At 36.5% G+C, this 26,858-nt stretch overlaps 1 protein-coding gene across 1 annotated transcript in view; it reads left to right on the plus strand.

Moving 5' to 3' along the window:
• Positions 1-258: 258 nt before the first annotated feature.
• RYR2 (ryanodine receptor 2) overlaps positions 259-26,858 on the plus strand; it is a 314,450-nt gene continuing 287,850 nt past the window's right edge. The window contains exons 1-2 of the mRNA XM_050709825.1: positions 259-330; positions 3,202-3,321. Of these exons, the coding sequence (XP_050565782.1) occupies positions 259-330; positions 3,202-3,321 (192 nt within the window). The remainder of the gene's footprint in view (positions 331-3,201; positions 3,322-26,858) is intronic.

A 26,858-nucleotide genomic window follows, 5' to 3' on the forward strand; every position in this document is an offset into this window, starting at 1 on the left:
TTACTCCAAGGTGATGCTTGGGAGGGAGGAGATGGTGCTTGGGAGAAGAAAGCTTAGGAGCTTTCTGACTCAGATCATCAGGTTAGAAGTCTAATAAAGGATTCTGCTCTCCCTTCAGCTCGTTCTGTTCTTGTGGGTAGGCAGCATCATCTTTGCTCCTCTCCTGCTGCTTGTGGAGCAGAGATGACCCTTACTGCCCGATTCCCTAGAGTGTTATGAGGAAGTTCAGACCATGACCTGGAGAATGAATGAGGGCGAATGGACGAGCCATCCACTAACATGTCTACACTAAATGGGCAGTTTTTCAACATGGATTTACTCTTACTTGCAGTAAGTGCAGATATATCTGATGCTGGGCTCAGCTGCTGTTACAGTGAATGTCTTGCACATTTGATAATAAACTGCAGCACCACTTTGTGCACAGAATTTTTTGTTACTGGCACCTAATTTCCCTTAATCTCAGTACTTTTCTGTATCTGAAAACTGGAAAGAAAAAAAAGACAAAGCAGCATCTTTGAGCTTAGTCATGAAGGCTGCTATGGTGATAGTGAATTGGGATGGAAATAATAACAAATTTTCCAATTTTCATGGAGGAAACTGGCAGGTATGTGTCAAAGTGATGATTATTCAGCAAAAGGAGAGTAACAGAGCTATCTGGCAGTCCCTGCAAATGTCTGCAGGGATTTTAGGTCTGTGCTATTGCTTTTTCTTCCAAACTCTGCTGGAGGTTTTGTAAGTCTATATTACATTCCATATAATCTGTTATGTTTGTTTTGAATATGAAGTGGAAATTGAATACAACTTTGTCAGTTATGGCAGGGTACAGATACTGTTTTTAATCATATTTTACTTAGATTGAATAGGTGTTAACATAATTCCATAGAGTATGGCAGGCACACACCATTGCTTGTTAAGATTATTGTTATGTTGACCAATTACAAAGACCAGTAACTGATTTTCTTGTTTTGGCTATGCATCTAATATTGAGGGTTGGTAGAAAAGAATTTCTTAAGAATTTCATGTCTTAAAACATGGTTTGTTTAGAAGTTCAGTTTCCAAGTGGGTCAAAAGTTACTACAAGTGATTATATTTTGGCAGCAAACATCTGTGCTTGGAGTTGGCTTCTTGGAATCGCTTTGTTTCAGCTCTGTGATGTTAAGTAGCTCAACATTTGACAGAGGCGTTTAAAAGACAACGCTATTCCTGTCAGCACCTTTGTGTTGCCTTGACCCCTGCATTTTCAGAGTCGGATGAGGAGAGGTAGGAAAGAGGTAGACAGGACTGTATCTGCTTACATAATAACATATAGTCTTACCTTTTGAAGGCTGCAGTTATAGCCCTTTGAGACATAAATCACTTTAATCAGTTTACATCTGACAGTGACTGACAGAAAAAATTATGATGATCTAAAATTCATCTGCATAACGTGGACGTGAAAATGCTCAGGAGTTAAGAGGAGGAAATAGAGCAGTTTGAGATATTTTGTAATTCAAGGTTTAAGAGTATTTGAAAAATATTTTTCTTTAGTACATGTTTAATATGAGGCATGGTGTAGCTTTCTTCATGTGAGAGCAAAGTGACCTTCAGTGAAAGTCTCTTTGGAGGCTGTGACTTCAAATGAGGAAATTGCGCATTTTTAGCTCTTCTTATACTGGAGTTAGGTAAGGTTTGCTGTTTTGAAAACAAGTTTAGAAAGACATTGCTCAGATGCTTACCCACTTAGTTCTTTCTCTAAAGAAACAGAATGGAATTATATAGCTTAATATAATTCTGCAACATGATTAAATTGGGTGTATATAGGAATTCTCTGAACATGTAGTCAGTAAACGTTGGAAGACTAAATCCAAGGCAGAGTTTATATTGAGTTCTTCTCTAAGAATTTATATCGAATTCTTCTTTAATGATGTGCACTGAAATGCAGAGTAACTTAGAGCTGAGTAAATATGCCATTCTCTTGTAATCACCCTTAACGTAATCTGACAGTGGCATCACACCTTTCTTACCCCTTCTGTGCCAATTTCATCAACCCCACCTTGCCGAGAATGAAAAGTTCCACAACACTATTGGTTTCGATTAATCAGTAAGCATTTTGTAAGAAATCAGTCTTCATTTGTGAGCTATTTATTTAACAAAATAAGCCATGTACTCTGCAGTACAGCAAAATAAGAGAAAATGTTTGCAAAATGAATTGAGAAAGTTTGTGTCTCGGGAAATCTAGCAGCTGCTATATTCTTTTTCTTAATCCTCCAGCAATCAGCATCTACATAATATATGTGTGCTTGGTGATAGTGCATAATTGGTTTGCAGTCATCTTGAGCAGAGAAGGATACGGTGCATTAGATGATTAACTAAAATTAAGTATGTCAGGGACTTTACCCAAAACTAACATATTTTTGAAGCTGTCGACACAGAGTGATTTGTGTAGATGGGATATGTAGAATTCTTTTTCAGACTTCCTCTAAAATCAGTGTGCAGTGGTAGAACATAATTAAATTGGTAGAAACTTAGTTTAAAGTAGTCTTACTCTGTTGTCTGCCTCTGTCTATGACGGTACAATGCTGGAATCTTCTCCAGTGACCCGTTTTTAAACAATGCCAACACAATGTTTGATGGTGACATGGTTACTGGGGATTCCCTTCTGCCAGCAGGATTGTTTAGGAAAAAGGGATAGAAAGTGGAAGACAGTGTTTGAGTAGCTGCAATCTAATGCTGTTATTTTTTACTTTTTTTTTTTTTTTTTTTTTAAATCAAGTGTAATTAAGGTTACGGAATAATCATTTTGTGCTTTAAAAAAACATGTTTCTTCCAAGGGATTCTCCACGTTGTATGTTACTTTGTAGAACTGGGATTTAAATAGATATCTGCATCTGTTCTTTCATTTATTTATTTATTTATTTTTTACAACATCTGCCTTTGATTATGTTACTGCAAAGATTTAGTCCCATAACATCTGTATCTCATGCATACTGATTTTCGTTACAAAGAAACAGGAGGAGCATATATGTTGGAATTATAATTATTTTCATTGATTTGCTCACTTTCTTAATTCAGAGAACAAAAGTTATGCTGAGATTCAGTTCTGCTTGTGTTCATGGATAACTGTTTTTGATTTTAGCAATGACTTTGTAGATGCTTCCCTAAATCTTGAGCCAGAAGCATAACCACTGTTCTGTTTTTTTTTTTTTTTTTTTTTTTTTGTAGGATGATGAAGTGGTTCTGCAGTGCACTGCAACAGTTCACAAGGAGCAACAGAAACTGTGTCTTGCTGCAGAAGGATTTGGCAACAGACTTTGCTTTTTGGAATCCACATCAAATTCTAAGGTACCACTGACTATTTAAAATGTCCTGTTTGAAGCAAGGATATAGTTACAATATTCCCTGCTTTGATGTAATATACACATATCTGTCTAGGAGAATGGACAAAATAAATCTGTCAGTTGTATGACAAATACTTAATTCCCCTTCTAAATGTAATTGTCCTTTTGTCATGGCCCTTTGCCCAGACTCTAGTGCTGTGCTTTCTGTTTTGGGCTGCCTTTAAAACTTAACTAGCTGCATAAGTCCATCTCAGTAATGTGCTTGTTATTGTGGTTGTCAGAACTTTGTGGCAGTAAGCTGCGCTGCAACTTTTGTGTACTGCAATGCAAAGACTTGTTCGATTAATCTGGTTTTTAAGCCACAGGAAAGAGAGTGTTTATTTTACATGTGGTAAATTTTTATTCTGTGCCATTTACATTGACATGATTATTACTTTAAGTCCTTCTAATGCCTTAACCTAGCACAGTAATGATGCAAGTAGCAAAGTCAGCTCATCTAATCAGTAGATTTTCTAATCCTACTAACTCTGCTGTATATGCAATAGATGCAGTAGTTTGAAAAAATAACTTCGCTATTTGTTTTGAGCAAGGAGCTATGTTTCACAATCACATATGCTGAGTTAAATGCCACAGAATACAAAAATGTGGCTTCTGAAGGCACAACAGGTTTTGTGAGAAGAGCAGTGCGTATACCTGGGCTTTGGATTTATATGAAAGGAGGAATGTTGCTTAACATGTATGATTTTTCTTCGACTACAATATAAATGTTTGGTGAGAAAATGAAATAAAGTTAAAGCATCTGGAAAGATATCTAGAAAGATTTAGTTCCAAAAATGATATTTTTTAACTTGCCAACATCTATAACATCCCTTTGATTCTCTGGTACATTGCAGAGTAATGCTTCATTTTCTATCTCATCATTTTGAATGTATTATTCATCACAATAAATTTTTCACTAGGATATTAATGATTCATTATAATAGCAGTGATCTTGATGAATTCATCCATGTCGCTCTGTTTTAAGTGAATCTTTTTAACAATAAAGATGTGCTGGGATGGAAGTGGTTGCAGTGCTAATCACCTGTAAGGTCAAAAAAATCTATTTAATGAATTTATTATCACTCAGCAAGCTTGCATATTAAATCTACAGTCTCTCTCACACTATATAAAGTGCTTGAACGTTCTTGTCTTTAAGGAATACAGTGTAAATTTCATATCAGTTTCCTATGCTTGCTTGTTGATGCAGCCTTTTCTGGATGTTTGGTGAAGCAATATTTATTCTACTCATTGTTCATGAGCTTGGGGGAAAAGGCAAGCAAAAGAAAACCCATGCAGCTCAACCTTGTTTTAATTTCTAAAACTGACAGTTCCTAGGAATAGCTCATTTAAAGTAATTTGGAGATGCTAATACTGAGGGAGCCATAAAATTGCAGTCAACTTTACTTTAAGGATTTGGTAAATGGGAATAAATAAAAATGTTTTTCTTTCCAATTTCTGTGACCATGCAATTTTACTGTTGCATTATTTGAGAGAGCATAGAAAACCTTACAAGAGGCATATGGTAATTCAAAAGAGGTTCCAGAACAGTTTTTTGAGACAGTTAAAAAAATTTCTCGTGTCCTTAAGACTGTTCTTGATTCGTAATGGGATTGTGGTACATTTTAATGCAAACGGTAATGTTGCACCTGAATTACAGCCAGGTATCAAGGGTAAGGTACCAAGCACCAGTAATAGGTCAAACATCAGTAATAGAACTCAGCTATCAACCTGGGCTTATATTCTTGAGAGTCCCTTATACAATTCCCTGCTTTTCTTCAACATCTTTCAGGATGTGGCTTCTGGGGATGTAGCTGATGCTTTATTACTATGTCTTTTAACATGCAATTTCATGTCCTAGGATCATTGAATAATTCACACTACAAAAATAACGGTCACACTGAAGATATATACTGATGGAATACTTTGGCAAATACTAACTGTTAGTTCTCATCCCATTACAACAATAGCACTGGCAGACACATTATGGAAACTGCTAAATGAAGTTTGCTTCTGTTCAAGTTTACAATGCAAGTGTCTCTGTGAAGGGCTGTATAGATTCCCTTAGCACTTGAAAACAGATTTTGAAAAGAGCATACTAACAAAAGGTGGATGATGACAGTTGGGCTAAATTAACAAACACTTTAATGAGCATTATGAGTTCTTGTAGAAACACAGAATCACAGAACGGTTTGGGTTGGAAAGGACCCTAAGATCACCTAGTTCTACCTCCCCCCCACCCCTCGCCAAGGGCAGGGACACCTCCCACCAGACCAGGTTGCTCAAAGCCCCATCCAACCTGGCCTTGAGCACTTCCAGGGATGGGGCATCCACAGCTTCTCTGGGCAACCTGTTCCAGTGCCTCACTACCCTCGGAGTGAAGAATTTCTTCATAATATCTAAATTAAATCTCCCATTTTAGTTTAAAACCATTACTCCTTGTCCTGTCAATGCACCCCTGATAATGAGTTCCTCTACAGTGTTCACACTTCAAAACTGTTTCCAGAAAGAATCCACTTTTTTTTTTTTTTTTTTTGGAAGCATTCCACACTTGTCAAATCCCTTTGCTGAGCAAAAAATATCCTCATTATTTCTTAGCTCTGTGGGTCTATTATTTATTTATTTATTTATTTATTTTGGTGTATGCCTCATAATGTGTTGCTTGTTTTTTAAATAAGGAATTCACGTATGTTTGGAGCTACTTTACAGCTTGTTTTTAGGCTTCAGGTTGATTTCTTTCCATTAGAGCAAATGGAGAGACGTCTTTTGCTATTGAATACAATATGGGAGTTTTTCTGAGAAGAAATACATCTTATCTCACAACGGTGTCTTGTAGAGTTACATTTCAATCTACAGTTATACTTGTAAGTTTGGGAATATTTTTGTGCATTGGTTTGGTCATTCTTGCAGGAAGAAGGTTGATGTGTGTTGATCGATATGTGAATAGGGGATTGTAGAAGGCTGGAAATGATGTCATGGAGGTCTCTAAAGGAGCCTCCTTCCAAAGCAGGACCAGCTGTGAGATCAGATGTCATGACCTCATGGACACCAAGTTGAATGCAAGCCAGCAGCATGCCTTTGCCACAGAGAGCAATGGTATCCAGGACTGCATTAGGAGTGCTGCCAGCAGGTTGAGGGAGGTGATCCTTCCTCTCTATTCAGCACTAGTGAGGCCACACCTGGAAAGCAGTGCCAGGTGGTCTCTGGCACAAGAGAGACGTGGTAGTCGGACCCCAGACTGGGTCAGGTGGTACTGGGACTTTGTATAGCAAATGTACTTGTGACCTGAAATGAAGGATTTTGGATTGGATTGCAGTTGTGAAGGACACAGAGTGGCGAGATTCTTGATTAGTGGCAGTGCTAGCCCTGGAGAAATCAGGGATGTGTCTTTGTGGCTGTTCTTTTGAGTTCTACCAGGGAATATTTTCTAGCTTTTGCTGATAATGGGATAAAAGCTATTTAGCATTTTATCCTCTCTCTGTTTTATTCTCTTTTTTTTTTTTTTTTTTTTTAAATGTTGGAAGGCAAGTGAGAGTATTTACTACACTTACCTTGTAATTGCTGTTTATCTTCTACTTTCAAATGTATAGCAACTTCCCAGTTGTTGCTCAGAGCACATCATCCAATTCCTCCAGATCATCGTGTATCTTCAAGAACAAAATAACAGATAAATAAGATGTCATGCCTAAATTGCATGTAATTTTATTAATAGACAGTTCTAAGTGTAAAACAATCATGCTAATACAAGATAAATATGTGAATGTCATCCAAAAATGTGAAGTAGCTCAAGTGAAAAATGATTACTTTTCAATCTCCATCAATTTCAAAGCAGATGTATCTCAAAAGAGATGTTGTTCTATGTATAGCTTACACTTTCCAAATGTATTGAGAATGTAAAATACATCAACCATCAAAACTTTTTTAAGATTCAAAAAGCACCAACAACAAGAATAACAAAACACAAAGAAGACAATCTGAAAACAAACTTTAAAATGTTTAGTTTCCACATTTCATCCCATTATTCATCCTGCAGGTCTTGTTAAAGCTATAGCATTTCTTAATTAAAAAGAAGAAAAGAAGATTTTAGTATCAGAAAAAGGGCAAAAAATATGAACCTCTGTTTTGATGATGGTCTGTAGGTGATTTTGTTTTACCAGAGTTAGTTGTACCTTTAAATCTGTATCTTGTGTGCAAGACCATCCCTTTTAGTAACACAAGATCTATGAGCAGTGAACACAATGGCTACTGAAATCTATTTCTTTATGTTTTAAAATTAGATTGTTTCTTTTTATATGTAAAGAGATTGCTAGTCTATTCATTCAGAGAACGTGCTTTCTGCCATTGAAGTAATTTTTCTTCAGATCTGAATAATGTTTCCTGAAAAGGAAACAAGTTGGAGCTGTATTTTAACAGCTCCTGGAAATTAGAGTCATAGAATGTCCTGAGCTGAAAGGGCCCCACAAACACCATTGAGTTCAAATTTTTACTCTGCACAGGACCACCCCAAAATCAAATCATTATCAGACTAAATTATGCTGGTCCATGGTGCAGAATGAAAAATACTCAGCTCTGGGCCAGTCACAAATGTGGTTTTAATAGCTTGTGAACTGCTGCACGGTTACAGCTTTCCACTGGCATGAGGTGTTTTTTCCACTTTTTTTTTTTTATGGCAGGTGATAAACTCACATACCTTAAATCCGTGGTGCTTGAAGTTATAGAAGAATTACCTTACGTCATTGAAGAAGACTATTATTTTCTCTTGAGTTCTCAGCCATTTGCACTTGAGAGAGGGAAGGATAACACAGTGAGGAATTCTGAAGATCGGAATTTTTTTTTAATATATTTTTTTTGAGTGGGGCACAAAGTGTGATCCTGTGGCTTGAACTTCCAGCTGAGATGTGAATCACATTATATATAAACGTGTTACAATGCTGAGAGGAGAGCCCAAGAGCTTATTTTGCTATACCTCATTCACTCCATTTTTGAAGTAAGGAAGAACTTCATATAAAGGTAGGGTTTTGGTAACTGTTTTCTCTTGTGGAGGGTTACTTTTCTGCTATGGCAGGTCATAGTTGCTGCACTAGGAAGGGTACTGCAGGTTTGGTGCTGTTGGCTGGGGCTGTCGTGCTCCATGGCCCAAAGCCACACACATCAGTGACACTCCTGGGTGCTACTGTTATTTGAAAGGACAGAAAATGAAACCTGATGGCACTGTGCTCTGGCAAATTGTTTCATGGACCGCCAAATAACAATTCCTCGAGGTTTTACTTTGCTCTTTTTCTGTCTCTTGGTTTTAGCAAGTAGTTGAACCAGCATGGGCTGGATTGGTGGCTGTGCTGCAAGGGAGGAAGGGAATGGTGGGGAAGGAGGTTGGAGAAGGTCGGTCACCTTGCACAGACAGGGTTACAAGCAAGTATGATTCTCTAGTATTTACACTAGAAATTTCCGTGTCAGCAGTCCAATTCCGTATGAATATGTCTAGAGAAGGGTATCAACTGTGGGCAGGGGCACTGGTCTTAAATCTTGTACCATGATTGCCTCTGGGAGAAAACCCATCTTGTCTTCAAGAGCGTAAGATCTGAAGGCTAGGATTGCTTTCTTCTTTTGTCTCATACAGCAAACACTTAAGCATGTTCTCAGTGGACAAGATGAATTATCTGACTTCTGATGAGAAACAGTAACTGTGCTGTTTTCGATTGTGCATATCCAAATGTGTATATATATTCAAAAAAAAACCAGTGTCCATTAGTGTATGGATGCAAGTAGATGATTTTCCAGCAGTTACGGATATAATAAAATACTATGTATTTTTAAATTAGATTCACACTGATGAAATGAATCTGCACTGTCTGCTTGTGTTTGCTATGGATCATTCTGGGAATTTGTCATACACTAGATTTTTTTTTTTTTTAATAGTTCCTCTTTTTTATGCTTAATGCTTCTATTGCTTACTTCCAAAAAAAAAAAAAAAAAAAATTCAAGACTTCTTGCAAGGTGTTGTAGCTACACCTGAAAGGCCTTTTAAATTGTCTTTGTGTCGTGTTGCCAAAATACGTGTTCATATTTAATGGCAAAAATGACAGCTAATCTTATGTAATCTCATGTTCAGAGAACTCCATTTAGCAGACGTTCACCAAGATAGTTGATTTTAATAGTCTAAAGGAAGTGCTTGTAATAAATTTATGCATACTTACCCATTACTTGCCCTACTTTATGTACATAGGTAGACGAAGCTTTCGTATGCATAAATCAGACGGGATTTTGTTTGCCAAATCATTCTTTCCAAGTAAAATGATTCTTTATGGAAGCCAAATAAATAAGAATGTAATGTGCTTCACTACATGTATATGTAGTTTTAGGTAATATGTAATTTATATAATAGTAAATATTATATTTAATTACATAATTCAGATACTCTTTTTAAGTCTTGTACAAATCCTGAACCTAAGTGTAGTTGTGTAGCCGTATCTACTGGACCTGGCTGTGATTCTTGGGACTTGATCCCACAAACAGAATCATTTCTTGAGATTGAAAATCAAGAATTTAAAATGACTGTGGAACAGTCATTAGAGTTCTTTCTGAAAAACTTTTTTCTGTTACAAGTTTTTAGTGGGGATCAAAATCAGGTACAAGAGTGTTATCTAGTGATAGTATTATTCTGTGAAATTTTTGTTACTGTTTGAACTGTTTTGCTACGTACTGACCACCTTGTCATACCATTGCCAGTGGTAGTTGCAATTCCTCGTATTAGTAGCGTAGACATTTTATGCATGAAAATGTTTGCCTTTACCTGTGTAAAATTAAAATTAGGATCTATATACAACAATGTTTGTGGACCAAAAATGGCTTATTTTGAGTTGCAGTGTTTTAATTCTAAGCAGCGTGGTGCATCACTGGATTTTAAATATGAAGCTTATACAGCTTTAGTAAAGAAAGATTGTTACAAAAACAGCAGGTTGTGTTGAACGTCTGAGTTTCTGCCTTCTTCCTTGTGCACTCCCGCCATCATGCCAGAGGTGCCCTGCAGCTGGGTGAGCCGCCTTGATTAATGCCTTATCAGCATTAATTCTACCTGACATCTAGAGATGGCTCTTCAAAGAGTTGCAATTAGTTGAACTGAATTCCTAGAGCTATCTTTTCTCTGATATCATGGATGATTCTGATTATTTTTTTAAATAAGATCCTCAGCTGTAGTGCCTGAATGAGGAGAGAAAACCAGTATGAAACTTTCCATAAAGCAAATCTGATTGTAGGATCATGTGTGCAAAGACAATTATTTTAGTTTGCCTGTTTCGACACAGGCTCCCTTAGATAAATCATCATAGTGTACCATTTAGAGGATTGATTAAACTGCTTAAACTGATTGAATCCTGCTTTTGAAATTCCTCAAGTTTGAAATACACAGCTATTCCACAGCTGTGAAAGACACTGGGTCAGAAGCCCATGGATAAAACAGCATTAGAGCTATGGCTTTGCATCATCTGCAAATTTTGGGCGGTTTTAGTAGGCATAATAATGCAACTCAGTACGTTTGCACTGTCATCTGTAATGCAGTTATTTTTTTAAAATAAAATAAACTGTGTGATATCTTGCAAGGTGTCACAGACAGTAAGTATAAACAAGAGTAAGTGCCGGGTCCTGTACCTGGGATGGGGCAACCCTGGCTATACGCACAGGCTGGGCGACGAGACGCTGGAGAGCAGCCCCGCAGAGAGGGATCTGGGGGTTGTGGTTGACAGCAAGTTGAATATGAGCCAGCAGTGTGCCCTGGCAGCCAGGAGGGCCAACCGTATCCTGGGGTGCATCAAGCACGGTGTTGCTAGTCGGTCGGGGGAAGTGATTGTCCCGCTCTACTCTGCGCTGGTGCGGCCTCACCTCGAGTACTGTGTGCAGTTCTGGGCACCACAGTACAAAAAGGATGTAAAACTGTTGGAGAGTGTCCAGAGGAGGGCAACGAAGATGGTGAAGGGCCTAGAGGGTAAGACGTATGAGGAGCAGCTGAGGTCACTGGGCCTGTTCAGCCTGGAGAAGAGGAGGCTGAGGGGAGACCTCATCACAGTCTACAGCTTCCTCGCAAGGGGGAGTGGAGGGGCAGGTGCTGACCTATTCTCCTTAATCACCAGCGATAGGACCCGCAGGAACGGTGTGAAGCTGAGGCAGGGGAGGTTTAGGCTAGACATGAGGAAGAGGTTCTTCACTGAGAGGGTGGTCGCACACTGGAACAGGCTCCCCAGGGACGTGGTCACTGCACCAAGCCTGTCTGAGTTTAAGAAGAGATTGGACTGTGCACTTAGTCACATGGTCTAAACTTTTGGGTAGACCTGTGCGGTGCCAGGAGTTGGACTTGATGATCCTTACGGGTCCCTTCCAACTCGGGATATTCTATGATTCTATATTCTATTTAGGAAATACTTTTTTTCTCATTGTTCAGACTGAATCTTCTCTTGCAGCAGATATGTGGAATTTGAAATACATGCAGGAATGAGTTGTTCTGATCTTACAGAAATGTTCATTATCAGATATAGTGTTTTCAGAGAGAAGCATTGAGTTTTAGCTTAGTGAGGCACTACTTACTACTAAAAAGAAATAAATGTTTTTCCTATATAACTTCAGAACTGTCATATTTTCTTATTCAGTCACAACCACTAACTTGATATTTAAAAGGATGATATTACTATATGTCATTTCTCTGGGCGCTTTTGAGTATATCTATCAATAATTCTTTGTTTGACAGGGATCATTCTGCATGCTTAGTATTAGTGAATTAAAATCCACAGGCACTTCTTATATGACTTAATATGTATTGGGTATTTGTGAATTTTTTTATTTTTATTTTTGACAAAGTATATTTTGGAAATATTGAAGATTGTTATCAGTAAAGCACTCAAAAAGGAACCTTCAAAGGAAAGTGCCGAATACATAACTATGCTAGTAGAGTGCATGACATGCAACCTAGAAGCTGAAAGACACAATCCAAATAATTTTATAGTTCAGTATTAGATGATGATAGTACTCCAAGTGATGGCACTATATGAAATAGTAGTACATCTCATATGTGTTGAAGACAGGCTGAGGGAGTTGGGGTTGTTCAGCCTGGAGAAGAGAAGGCTCTGGGGAGACCTTACAGCAGCCTTCCGGTACCTAAAGGGGCCCTACAGAAAAGCTGGGGAAGCTCTTTGTCAGGGAGTGTAGTGATATGACAAGGGGGAATGGCTTTAAACTGAAAGAGAGTAGGTTTAGATTAGATGTTAGGAAGAAATTATTTACTCAGAGGATGGTGAGGCCCTGGATCAGGCTGCCCAGAGAATTTGTGGATACCCCATCCCTGGGAGTGTTCAAGGCCAGGTTGGATGGGGCTTTGGGCAACCTGGTCTGGTGGGAGGTGTCCCTGCCCATGGCAGGGGGGTGGAATTAGATGATCTTTGAGGTCCCTTCCAACCCAAATCATTCTGTGATTCTGCATATGTATACATTATATCAGTTATCAGCTAACCAATGATCATTTTATTTTTCATGTTTTATCTTTCATACTGTTCAGAATGTAGGCCATCTAATCAAGAAATGTAAACCAAAGCTGTATAACTTTTGTAATTTAAGAAACAAATCATGAATTGTAACTTCTCTAGTCTTTTATATATATATATATATATATATATATATATATATACACACACACATATATATCTGTTATCTAATGGAACAGATGTATGGAATTCAACTTATGGTACAAAGTAAATGAAGAAGAACTAAATTCCCTATTTAATTAATATTTTCTATTAAATCTCTTTTCCTTTAAAACTATATATTTCTACTAACTGTTCAGACTTCTCATTGTTTAAAAATTAAAATATTAAATGAAACAGATATTATGCTGTAAAATCTCATCTGAGATACTGCTGTGAAAATAGCAACATGATGTAAGAAGGTCAGATATGCAGTGGGCAATCCTATAATTGGTTTAGTGAGTGTTCTGCAGGCTGCTGAAAACCTGTCAGTTTGCTGTGATTTACCTTCGGAGTCCTACCCGTTTTAGAACTGTTCCTATTAAAAATGAGATGTGGTATTATTGCATGATGGTTTTATTTGTTTGCATTTTGAAAATTCTGTTCAAAACACTGCCCTCACACTATTGCATAGTTAATGGTTCTAACACGAGCACAACCCCAGCATCTCCTGGCTCGCTGCATTGCCTTGCATTGCTGGTCAGGTAACAGGGTTACACAGTGGTGTATTTTGCTACTACTTCTAGAGCTCAGTTTTAATAGTACTTTCTCTGATGGGCTTATAGCAGCAAGTATCTCAATAGTAAAATCAGAGTAGCTACAAATCTATCATTTGGATATTAATTAGGCTAATTAATTAGTCTGAGAATCTGAAAACCTGAAACAGGTTCTGAAGTTTACAGCTTCAGAATTCTGAATTGTTCAAGCTAAAAACACACCAAAGGGCAAATACTTGTTTCAAGCCCTTTAGACAAATGTTGTATAAAGTAGCAGTGTCAAATTGGCTATGCAGCCATGTGCAAGACTTGAAATCATGTGATTGTTACTTTGTACTCAGTATTTTTAAGTGCTGTTTGGGCTAAATCAGTCTCAGCAGATTCCTGTGAATAATCCTAGTCCTGAAATTAGGATGAAGAAACTGTAGCTATTAATGAATGTGTTCTATATAGTTTTTTTTTTTTTTTGAGGTAAGTAATCCCAATTACATCTGAAATGAAATAAACAAAAGAGTAGCAAAACATCTTCTTAAGACTTTTTAAAACTTTTATCTTTTGGGTGGTGATTTTTTTTTTCCCACTTGTGACTTCCCCATGAAAAATGAGGAGAAAGATATGTCCTTTTTCATCAACAAGTGCCATAACTTGCTATCATAATGATAGCAATTGCAGCATTCAATTCAGGGTGTTAGTTTATAATCCAGTTTGGAAGGGTGAAACTGAGTGAGTGGAAATGGTTGGAAGGTTGAAGATGTCTATTATGTGTATCTGTGCTTGAAAACCAAATACTATGCTAAGAAAATGCCAGTTGTTTTTAGTAACTGTCCTAATGCTGGCAGGGGTGTTGGTATTTATAAATACAGGCATAACTTTGGATTCACAATAAAAAGTAAAGTTGCTTTGTTTAGCATTAAAACGAAGGCCTGATGGTGAAAGAATAGTTTTGTTCTTCAACAGTATGCAAAAACGCAGAGGGTCAGAGCTTTTCCTGGGTGTTTACTTCATTTCCCAGAACCATTTCTGAAAGTTTGCTGTTTCTTAAAAAGCCTGTGGATATAAATGGATATGCAGTTGATATATGAACCACATTGACACCTCCAACCTGTTTTCTGTTACGGGAACCAACACATCTGCAAAACCTGGAGGATGGGCATAATGCTGTGGGAAACAACTAATGATGAACTTTCAAATACTATTTGTAAGCCAAAAGGACATTTACCTTGCCTCTCTGCAAGGATTTTGTGAAGCAGGGTTGTGTGTGCCTACTTCTGGGCTGCCTTCAGACTGCTGGCTGAGTTGGAAGGGGCTGAAGCAAATGTTCTGCTTAACTGAGTGTGTGACAGTTTTTGTCTTAGAGAAAGAGATAATTTTGTAAATACAGCGAGATCTCATGAATACTAATCAGTGGTTTTGGGCTTTAACCCTTTAGTTCTCTCTTCTCGCCCAACCAAATGTAAAGAATATATTAAGGAGTGGAAGCTTGTTCCATGTTCCAGGTATTTGTACTCTTTTCTTGACATATTTAGAAAGATATTAGCCACTAAAACATTGCCTTTCCATGAGAACTGAATTTTTAAATGCCTTTAAAATAAGCATAGGAGATGAATGTATCTGGGCTGATTTCAAGAGCCTGATACGGTCTTTCCTTAACTGTACTGTAAACTCTACCCCTGTCCCACATCTGAATGTCTTTTAATGATAACAGGGAGTTAGGAATTTCAGCTTGTCTTGGTGTTTCTCTAAATATTGACCAGTTCTATTTTCACAGATGAATGTTTGCCCCAGTGATAAATAAGGCAATTACCAAGGGAAATGTGAATCCAAATGAACAAAGCCAGCATTCAAATAACTTTAGGTAATATCGGATTAATTAGTTAAGATAGTTTAGGATGCTTTAAATGACCAAGGAGTGTATTGATTATTAAAAGACACAGAAGGGACAAGTTATTTCTATCTGAAGGAAAATGCCAAAGCTCTGTGACATCTTGATTACTGTGTGAGGACTAGTTAAAAAGAAAAAGGCAGAGCATGGGTATTGCATGAGGAGGATGAACAGAGGTCTTAGGAAGCAAACAGATACTCTGCTCAGTGCAATATGAATTATGAAAGGATCTGCCAAGAAATCATTTGAGCACCCAGTGTGTATAAAACAACCTCAGCTGTAACTGTGATTTACCATGCATATGGAAATGAAATGAGCTTAATTCTATTCTTGCATGCTAGGGGCTATCTCATCAAAAGTTGTCTTATCAAAACCATGGAAGAGAAAGAGATGCTGTTAGCCATTTAAAAGCACCTGTAGTACAGCCATACTTCTATTAAATATTAATGCTTGTGTTTATTACTAGAATAACTTATTTGAAAATACTTCATAAGAACTCAAATACACAAACCCTTATTTATGGCTACAGATGCAGTGTAGTACTGATGCACTGGAGCAAGTGCCTAATGGATGTATAATAGAAAACACCCCTTACAGGCAGAGTATTTTAATTTTACTGCTCTCTATGTTTTTATTATCATTTTTGAGTCATCTTTCTCTTCTCTCTTCAGCATTGTCAGCTTTCTAACATACAGAAACTGTAAAAGCACTGTTAAATTAATTGAAAATTCGGCTGAACTTCTTGTCTGAGTACTGGTTACGTTTCAGTACCAGTTGTGACTCCAGCTGTTTTTGGCTTCCCACCTTCAACTAGAGTAATTTAGAACAGTGTGAGTTCCATTTCAGATACTGGTGTTGAAAGAAAATTAAAAGTTGGAGGAGCAAATAAACTGCTATGGAAAAACGTGTGGGTATCTTTGGAAACAACATTGCTTATTGGTTATATATTGTGCCTCACTTGAGGACAACCTACAAAAGGTGCTATTACAAATTGTTTATTTGGGAGAAAAGTTGTAAGTTGCTTTTAGTGGGAGATTTAGGTATCCTGAATTGCTTTCCCACTCTCTCTTTCATTCAGGTTTTATAGAAATAGCTTTCTTTACTTATTGCCTAAATGTTCTTATGCCAATGTCTGTGCACACCCCTCATCCCCCCATTTTTTTTCTTTCATGCTTGTTATTTGAAAACAAAGCATGGCAATTCTTCTAGAGGTTGGAAAATATGAATTGTTGATGGTAAAAGAAGCAGGTGCCAGAAATCATCTTAGTGATTTGACATTAAATGACTTTGCCACTTGCCTTTTTTCTGACACATTAACTTCTGTAAAACGAGCTAAATGTATGCTAACTTTAGATGAAAAGGTGTGTAAAGGGTGGTCAAGAAAAGGGAAACATTTTCAGGAAGGTAGTAATGCATATGAGATCTCATTAGACTAAATTTATTCAATTCAGCTTTACATAGGTCATACCTCATTGCAAAATGATTTGCTTTTTACTTTTCAGGAAATGTATCTCATGAGATACTAATGTTTTTGTTGAAGGGTGATGTCTAATGAATTTTCATTAGAATGCAAAAAGCGAGCTAGTCAGTCTTTACTAAGTGTCTACATAATATAGTAGCAAGACTTTTATTTATACTTTGGCTGCATTATATGGGTTAGACAATACAAAAAGTTTGGTAGAAATGAAGACAATTGCAATGAGGTCTTATTTTAAATGAGAGCTATGCCTAGTATGCTTAGCTAATGTAAGAATAAAACTGAATATACTGAGTGCCATATGTAACATGATTTGGTCAGTATTACCAACAACCATTGACTAACAATTAATTTGACCTGTATTGGCTGATACAGTTTCAAGTATGTGTACAGATTAATGGCTATAAATATCTCCCTTTATAAACTCAAAATGGCAATAGGATTATTTCCCAGTGTGTGTGTTTCCAGGTTATTTATTATAGAATCGCAGAATGGTTTGGGTTGGAAGGGACTTTAAAGATCACCCAGTTCCAACTCCATGCCATAGGCAGGGACACCTCCCACCAGACCAGGTTGCCCAAAGCCCCATCCTTGAATACCTCCAGGGATAGGGCATCCACAGTTTCCCTGGGGAACCTGTTCCAGTGCCTCACCATCCTCTGAAGGAAGAATTTCTTACTAACATCTAAACTAAATCTCCCTTCTTTTAGTTTGAAACCATTCTCCCTTGTCCTATTATTATCTGCCTGAGTAAGAAGTCCCTCTCCATCATTTTATAGCACCCATTTAGCTACTGGAAGGCCCCTATAAGTTTTCCCCATAGCCTTCTCTTCTCCAGGCTGAACATCCCCAGCTCTTTCAGTCTTTCTTCAAAGGAGAGGTGCTCCAGCCATCATGGAGGTTGACTGAACTTAGAGTTTCCAGTAAAACTCTTTTTTTTGACACAAACACATAACAATCCACATGATTTTTATTATTTTTTAAAAATTTCTTTAGAAAAGGTAGGTTACTTAAGAAAAAATAAGAGTTCTTTTTATTTTAGGAAATGTGCAAGAATTTGGATTTTTTTTTTTTTTTGGAAAGAAAATACGTTGGTACAAAACAAAGGTGAAAGTTGAAATAGTGCTAAAATAAAGTTAATGACATCTAGAATATAATAGGTGGTTGCCTTTAATAAGTATCTGTGCAGGTTTTAATCCTGGGGTCAACATCTTTTTTGATGTCAGAAAGTGAAATTTTGAAAAGGAAGAATTTGAATATGGTAAAGGAGGGCACTGCAGGTCAGTGATTGATCCAAGTAGATGAGGTAGTTGTACATAGAAGTGGTATCTGTGAACTTCTTGTTATACTCTGTCTTTGAGAGTGTATTCAAGAGTAGCAGGAAAAGTGTAAAAGCCTACATAATTTTCCACCTCCTTGAGAGTGTCTGAATGTTTATGCCTCTTGCTTTGTTACCTCTTGCATAATTCACTTTTGGGGTGGGTGGCTTGTTTCCTGGGAGGTGCACGTGCCTATTTCTGTCTAGACAGTGCTTTGGGACAGCTCTCTGTACTGGCATGGTGCCAGATGGTAGGCAGTCCCCTTTAAAGCAGTGTTCCATTTAGCAAATGCAGTTGTTTGCTTAACAGCTAGGTAACAATATTTTGGCACCTAAAACCAAAAACGGTCAAGATTTGCATCTTTAAGAAATGGAACAAATCATCACTTATTGGTCTCCCAAGCTTTTCTATTTTGTAGTTAATAAAGGTATGTTGTAAAATAAGCACTTATTTTTTACACTGTGCATGTTCAAGCAGAGTCTTTATACATTTGAACGTTTACAGATAAACCACAATTTCTGAATATACATGGTGAGACTTTAGATTTTTACATTTGAAAGTATTATTACTTTTTTTGTGTGTGTGTGTGTGTGTGTGTGTGTTACTAATAGCACTCCGGGCAATGGGCAATGCACGTCCCTAAATCCATGAAGAATTTCATAGCAGATGGTCCTGCTGTGTCAGTCTTTCTGTTCTGTCTCACTATCTTTCTGTTCTTGACACAAATACCTGCTGGAGTTTATCTAAGACTGGAAGAGTTTCTTGTTTTTTTTTTTTTTTTTTTTTTTTTGAGTGAGCAACTTTTAATATACTAATCTAATAGATTTGCTTCATATTGCAGGAGTGAATATGTAAACCTGTTAAGATAAAAGAATGATTTTTGGTGTAATTATTATTTTGAATACAGTAAATCATATGAAAATAATCTGGGGAACTTTACACCCAGCCTGAATCAAAATGTATGTATTACCTTTAAATAATATATAAAAACAAGAGGGGCAAAGTCGATTAAAGAACTGAAGTATGATATGCTTTTCATCTTCATAAATTGGCTTTATATTTTTTAATTTATTTTTTTTATAAGAGGGTCTGTCACACCTTAAATTTGAGGGAAGCACACCTGGTTTCTATAGTGAGAGTAGTTGCATTTCATTTGTTTTAAAGATTTTTTATTAAATTGAATTAATCACATTAGTTGCTGACTCACAACAGAATAAATGCATTGTTCATTGTAGTTACAAAAACTGTTTTATTTTACATGTGTAGAAAATATTGACTGTTAATATGGAATTTAATTATGGAATCATTTAGGTTGGAAAAGACATCTAAGATCATCTGGTCCAACCTTTACCCTAGGACTGCCAAGTCCACCATTAAACCTTGTCACTAAGCTTTACATCTACATGTTTTTGAAGACCTCCAGGGATGGTGACTCAACCACTTCCCTGTGCAGGCTGTTCCTATAAAGCCTGTTCCATTTAGTATTGTAAATGCCGAAGTGCTTTGTTGCATCTTAGAAGTAAGGATTTTGATAGTTGTGTATGCTTTGGTACTTTAAAACTGTATTGCTCAGGGGAGAGCTGATGATGCATCTCCTTTCCTTCTTTTAAGGACAAGTCAGAGATGACCCAGCATAACTGTCCAGTCCCCCATGCCAGCAATATTTGAAAAGCAGCAGTTTTCCGAGTTACAGAAGCTGAGTATTGATAAAAAGGAAAAGGATAAAAAGGAAAGCTTAGTAGTTGAAAAATCCTTTGAAGTTAAAATTTGGTATATGTTACTATGTTTTGTATGTAATAGCATATGAGATAGTTACTTCTCTCAGGCATTGTTCCATGTTCACATTTAAGTGCATGAATTTGTCATTAGAGTTGGTGTATTTGGAAGGGTTGGTATTTACATTTATTGGAAATTCATGTTATATGCTGTAAGTTCCACTGTGACAGGTCAGGCCATATCTGTTACTTACACATTTCCCCTACATGTTTGATCCAGAAAATTACAGATTTCCTACTTTGAAAGGTGTTTGTTGTAACATGCATGATTTGTTAATAAATTTGATCATGGACAGGGAAGATTTTACTGATGGGTGTCTGCCATGCTTTCCAGAAGGGACAAAATAGTATTTTATGAAGATCATCTCTCTGATGCTGCAAGAATCAGTTTCTAAAGCCATAATACAGTCCTAAACAATACTACCCTAGATTTCTCTATTACTCCTTGCAGTAGCTACAAATACAAAATAATCTCTAAGAATAAAAAGAGCAGAATGGTTTTAAATAGTACACATAAGATTAGCATAATAAAGTCAAGTTTGCAGGATCAGCATGAAGTTAAACAAAAACTCTTTGCATAAGTTGGATGTATGCCTAGAACCTCTGTAGCACTGTTGATCCTATAAGTTTTTTTTGATTAATTAGCATGGCATTTTCTTAATTACCTTAAAATTAATACATTTACACTGCATTATGGTGATATACTATTAAGCAACATTCATCTAAGCTTCCAGCTACAAGCAGTACGTGTTGTTGAGTTTAGTTGAACAAAACTAATGTTGAACAGCACATGGCTGTTGAGTTTATTGACCTTGTTTATCCAATGAGACTGAAATGTAGGTATCTAGCTCTTTCCACAGTGTCATTTTTTTCTATTGTAAAGCGATTTTACATTTTCAGAGAACAGATAATAAAGAGAAATAAATCTTAGTAATGTAGATACGTTGCACTTGCGCGTAGTTAGAAAGGAAACCAGAAGGAGCGGCAGGGGAAAAATACTCTTTTCCTTTTTAGAGAGAGAATGTATGACACCCTAAATCCATAAAGTAAATATAATACCAGAAACTACAACTTTCAATCAGTTAGGATGATCTGTTCTCTTAATAATAGCCTCATGACCCCTGAAGGCTCTTTGGAACAAAGTTTTTTCCAAAGACCAAACAAAAAGAAAAAATATAAAATTTTGATTCTGTGTACAAACACAGAAGAATAGAATATAATTGTACTTATGTACCAAACCCCTTAGTAGAAATAGATTTCTTGAAGATTTTTAAGGAGTGTCAGAAGGAAAAAGCCCAAAAAGTAGCTTTGCTCCAAATGTTGTTGTATCTTCAGCTTGTACAGTTTAACTTTCAGGTACCACTTTGCCAATGAGCTGTGGCACTGTGACCAGCAGATGACTTTCATTATCTAGAAGTAAGAGTAGGGGAGAATTCAGTCTTCACTGTTAACTCATATGGGGCTAAAAATCCCCACAGTAGTGCCTTGTGAGATGTTAAAAGAAAGCATGCTTGGTGTGTCATTTTTTTTCACTATTCAGTTTTTCCAATCTCATACTTTTATGAGAGAATTCTACACTTCAAAGTGTGAACAAAATAGGGGAGCCACAAATATGACAAATATGTGACCACAAGAACAGAATCTTTTTTAAAAAGTTAATCAATTGTTTAGGTCAGATTCACAAGATATGTTAAAATGCATGCTTATTAACATGTAGTGGCATAGTCAACCAACATGATTCAAAGGAACAGCTGAACTGGCTGGTGTGCTAGGCTTTGAATGTGAATTGATTGCAATGAATTTGGATCTGACCTGGGTTCTACCAGTAGCCATTTTTCCTGGTGTCAGCCTTCTTCTACCTTGATTTATTATTTCAGACTCTGTTCTGGTTTCATCTTCATGATGTAGAAGAACTGAACGTTGAAAACTTCTCTGATTTTGATGGAAACAACTGTTTTGGATTGTATATCTTAAAATGTTCAGTCTTCTGCAGATGTCAGATACAGAAAGTTAAAGCTTCAGACTGACATCATCTGAAAGCAAGCTTTATGTAGGGAGGCGGCCAGGCAACCTTCATGGTCTGATATTAATGAAATATGCAGGAGTGTGGCACTGTTATTGAAATGTCCTCTGTTGAAAATCTGAAGCTCGAAGACCCCTAATTTTTTTCTCTGTCTTCCCTTTTGGGGGATTTGGTGAATATGATTCATCCCATTTGGCTGACAGGACTTGTCATCAGAGCCATGTACTGGGTCCATCTTTTTAGCAAGGTTGAAAGTGTGGAAAGTTATGCCTTCAGTATGAAGTCCTAGATATGGATGCTTTTACTTGGTAATATTGAGTGTGTTTCATCACTGTCGCCAACCACAGTCTTATTTAAGTGAAAAGGACAAAAAGGCTGAAATGTATAAATGTAAATGTAGCTTGAAAATAGATGATGGACTCGGTTTCATTCAGGCTGCTCCAGCAAATAGGCGTACAGATGTTTTGTTTGAGTTCTGTTCTAAAATTAAATTTTTGAATCCTCCCACTTGGATTCTCAAAGTTAGGCATTTAATAAATGTGCTAGTTTGAAAAAAGTTATGAACACCCACATCTCATTTTTGACAGTGATACAAACTGTGGATGCTGTGTAAATCAGGCTGCTTAGATATGGTTTTTTTTTTTTTTTTTTTTTTTTTTTTTAGGCTATGATGTGTGAATATTTCATATACAGCTAGAGTTGAAATACCTGAAAATCCATTTCATGAGCAAATTGAGTAGAGGAAAAATAAAAATAGCTGTGAGCCTGGAAAAACAGCTAGGAAGTTTGCAAATAACTAGGAAAGAAAGAAAGCTGAGGTAAAGCTGTTTATTCTTAGGGATGGTATTGTGTTTGTTGATCAGATTTATTAGTCTTTGGTCCCGTACTAATATTTGAGGCAGAAATTCAGTTTAAATTTGCAGGATTATATACATCATATTATATGAGCAGATCATGGGTTATTGTAGGTTGTTAACACTGTGTGATCCTCAGAGTGATAACAGAGAGACTACATTTTTAAAGTCAGCCTTTTGGTTTATTGTCATCATACTGGGGTATGATATGCTTGTAAATAATAATTCATTGAAAACTGGAAGATTGCGTCATGAATACATGCAGGATCTATGATTCAGTTGTGGGTTGGACTACAGTTACAAATATTTTAAAATACCTTTTCAAAAGCTTTGCTCAAAACACCTTTTTAATAAAGATTATGATTATCTAATTTGCAAATCTGCCTCCCACAGCGTAATGCATAATTTACTATGCAAATATTAGTACAGAAAATTAGTGAACACAATAAATATATAAAATGTGAGGAAGAATAAAGAATTATATTTTTTTCTAAATAATCCAGTAATTACTCCAGAAATATATAAGCTTTAAACATTTCCTGTGAAAATCAAATTATTTTAATTTTTCTAATTTTGCTTACTGTAAGGTGCTGTAACAAACAATAATGACGCATCAATAGAAACAGTTAATAGTAGTGATTTTTCTCCTAGTAGTATTGAATCTTCTGAAATTTAAAGTACAGTTTCTAGTTTGTTTATTATATGAACTATTTTTCATCAAGCTGTTAGCATATTGGGTTGTAATTATGACTGACTAGATTGTCTAGACAAACCTGTATGTTCTAGTTTAAATCTAATCCGATGTAAACAACCAGTGACTCTGAGAAATAATGGAGTTCCAACTCTTGAAATTACCAGGTATATTGTATATTAAATGTCATTAAAATATCATTGATTTTACAAAAAATGTTGAAGATAATTTTGAAAATAAATTGTTTTGAATACTGCTATCATTTAGCAGGGTTTTCTACTGATTGTTTGGATTGAAGAGAATTGATACAGATTGTCTGGACTCTTTACATTCTCTGTCACAAAACAAAACAACCCCCCAAACCCTCTTGGAATATGAACTGTTTTTCTCTGCCTTTGTTTAGGAAGTTACTGCAGCAAAGATGAATACAATAAAAATCGGTGGCAAAGAAGTTAGATGATTATCAATATGTTTATTTTTATCTATTGAGGCATCTTCTTTTTTCTGGTCATCTGTTTTCGTTTAAATTGTGTTCTACTGCAGATTAATGATTACTTATTATCATTAAACTGCTGAAAATTTCCAGCTAGTTAAAGATGTTTTTTTTTGGTATTCATTAAAAATACATTGGTGGGTGGTTGTTAGACATGTAGCAAAATGTTTTAAAACTCTTTATAATTTAATAGTGTATTTATAGTCTATCAAAGCAATCGTTAATGTACTTCAAGTCTAAACATCTGACTTGTCCTGAGAAAAGTCTGTTATTGCAAACTGGTTGCTAGAGGTTCCCATTGCAGCCCCAAGAATATGTGGTCACTTTTAAGACTGAACACTAAGAACTACATGATTTGTATGAAGATTATTTCTCTATAGGGAATGTTAGGCTGCCATATACCACAGCATGCCTTTATTTTATATCTTCCATCTTCCTGTGAGGTAAAAAGAAGGTAAATAATCTGTAGACTGTCAAAGATTCGGTGTTTTTCCTTCCTCATTTTTATTTCACGCCTTGAAGTGACAGAAAAGCACTCTATATAATTCTTTAGTGTACTTAAACGAGGGTTTAAAAATTACCTGGAATCATTAGTTTTTACAGGGGGCTGCTCCGAACAGAAACTGTCTACCTCTGGCTATATGTCAGCCTGAAAACTCATCTTCCAAATGAGAGTTGTAACTTTCTGAGCTAAATATGTTGGCATTCCTGCATGTGGTGCATCCATCCCACCTATATTGCCAACATGCAATTATTGTATACAGAATGCAGCCATGCTTGTTGGATTAGGACAGATGTAGGAGAGAAATTGCCAGAGAGGAAGAGTCTGATTCATGCGTTCATTGCAAGCATCAGTAGATGTGTCGTCGTTCAGCTCTCAGAGGAAACACATCACTCTCCAAGGACCACTGAGTGTCTGGGCATGCATGCAATGAGATGAGGCACTGCTTGTTGCCTGGGGGAAAAAATGGCTCTAACATCTTGCTATACTCTAAAAGGAAGGTGCCTCTTTCACGTCACTAAAACAAAACGATTTCATACACTTTTCCTTTATTACTCTCTAGCTGCTCAAAGTGCACGTTACCTGCTAGGAGACTAGTTGCAAAATGTTCTCTGGGACTTCATTGCTCAGATTTAATGGAAAGGGAAGAAAAAGCTCATTACTTTCTTGAATGTGAAGGAGAATGGAACTGATGAAGGAGGAATAACCTGGTTATGTTGGTTTGATCCCAGATGCAGGATTTTTTTGCCTTTTAGAGCATATAAGCTGCAGAAAAGATTTAGTAATAAAAGTTTTGATAGCTTACAAAATGGTATGTGAAATACATATTCTGCCAGCAAAAATCTTGCTTTAAATAGTACTAATAGCAGTAGGAACATTGTTTATAGTGAGTTTGTAAAATGAAATGTTTGATTATAATCAAACACAGAAAATATGGTCTTGGCTCATTTCTGAGCAGTGCAGGGAGCATCTTTTTCTGTTTTGATCAATCTCGCTTGTCAGTCAGTTCTCACTGCGGAGAACTTGGGGTGAGCTGGGCTGCTGGATGGCTCGTTTCTGGGAGACGTTCTATAATAGAGATGTGTATTTGTGTGCAGGAACAACACCTTGCAACCTGCAATCTTTGAGTGCTCTCTTTCCCACTTTTTAAAACATGGGGTTAGGGCAGTGCTTATGTTATAAGGATGCTTTGAAGAGAACCTAATGAGTAGTCTGTTGGCCTAATGCTAGCATTGAAAGGACTGTTATGGTGTCTAATAACTACTGAAGAAAAATGGTGACAAGAACATTGACAAATAGGGGCCTGATTCCTAGAAAAGTTAGCTTAAAAATATTTCATGCATAAGTGTCATTGAATAAATAAATAACTCATATGCAAAACACTGTGCTTTTAATGTTTTTTGCTCTGGCTAAAATGTTAAGTAACATTTTTTTTTTTAAACTGAAATATAAATTGTGGAAGGTAATGAAACATCTAGGTACTTAACACGTGAATTACTGTAAAGTTAGGAGCAATGAAAATCAATTTAAGAAGCTGTTTGAAATGTGAGGTACTGTAATTAAACTAACTTAAAAAAAAAAAAAGAAGAATGGAATGGTTTGTGAACTACCTTTTACAATGTAATGTTTGAGGCCTTGGAAGAGGCCTCTTCAAACTGTACACAGTTTGAATAAGTGTACATGTTTACAGCTTTAGCAGTAAAACATTCATGGTGTAAAATTATTAAAAAAAAAAAAAGAAAAATATTTAGTAAAAAGGGTTTGTAAGCTAAAATATGCAACTACCATGAGAATGAAAAGAAAGAATTTTAAAGAGGTTCTGGAGGCAAGGAAAGGTGTGTAGGAGTTGCATTTTCTTCTGTTAACACGAAATCCCCACATACAGCCTAATTTTCCTTTGTTACCTGTAACATAGATGGTGCTATCACAAGCCTGTTTGAATTTTATTACCAATTTCTATGATTGTCTGGAAGGTTAGCTTTTCAATAGCTCAATGATTATTTTTTTTTCAATCACGACAAGTTAAGTATTTATTTTTACAAGACACTCTTGTTTTAGCCCAGTTAAAATAGAATATGGTGAAGCATACAACCCTGCAAGGCTGTGATGGGGTCTTAGTCTTGACAATCCCTGCCTTACTCTTCTGCTACAGAAAAATTCATCTTGACCTGGAGACCATCATAAGGATGATGATCATAAGTCTTGCTACTACCAGTAGCCTAAAGACTGACTAATGTTTTCTTCACAATCAGAGCATAATGTCCAAGCCC

This window comes from Cygnus atratus, chromosome 3 (genome assembly GCF_013377495.2).
Source record: "Cygnus atratus isolate AKBS03 ecotype Queensland, Australia chromosome 3, CAtr_DNAZoo_HiC_assembly, whole genome shotgun sequence".
Classification (NCBI taxonomy): Eukaryota; Metazoa; Chordata; class Aves; order Anseriformes; family Anatidae; genus Cygnus; species Cygnus atratus.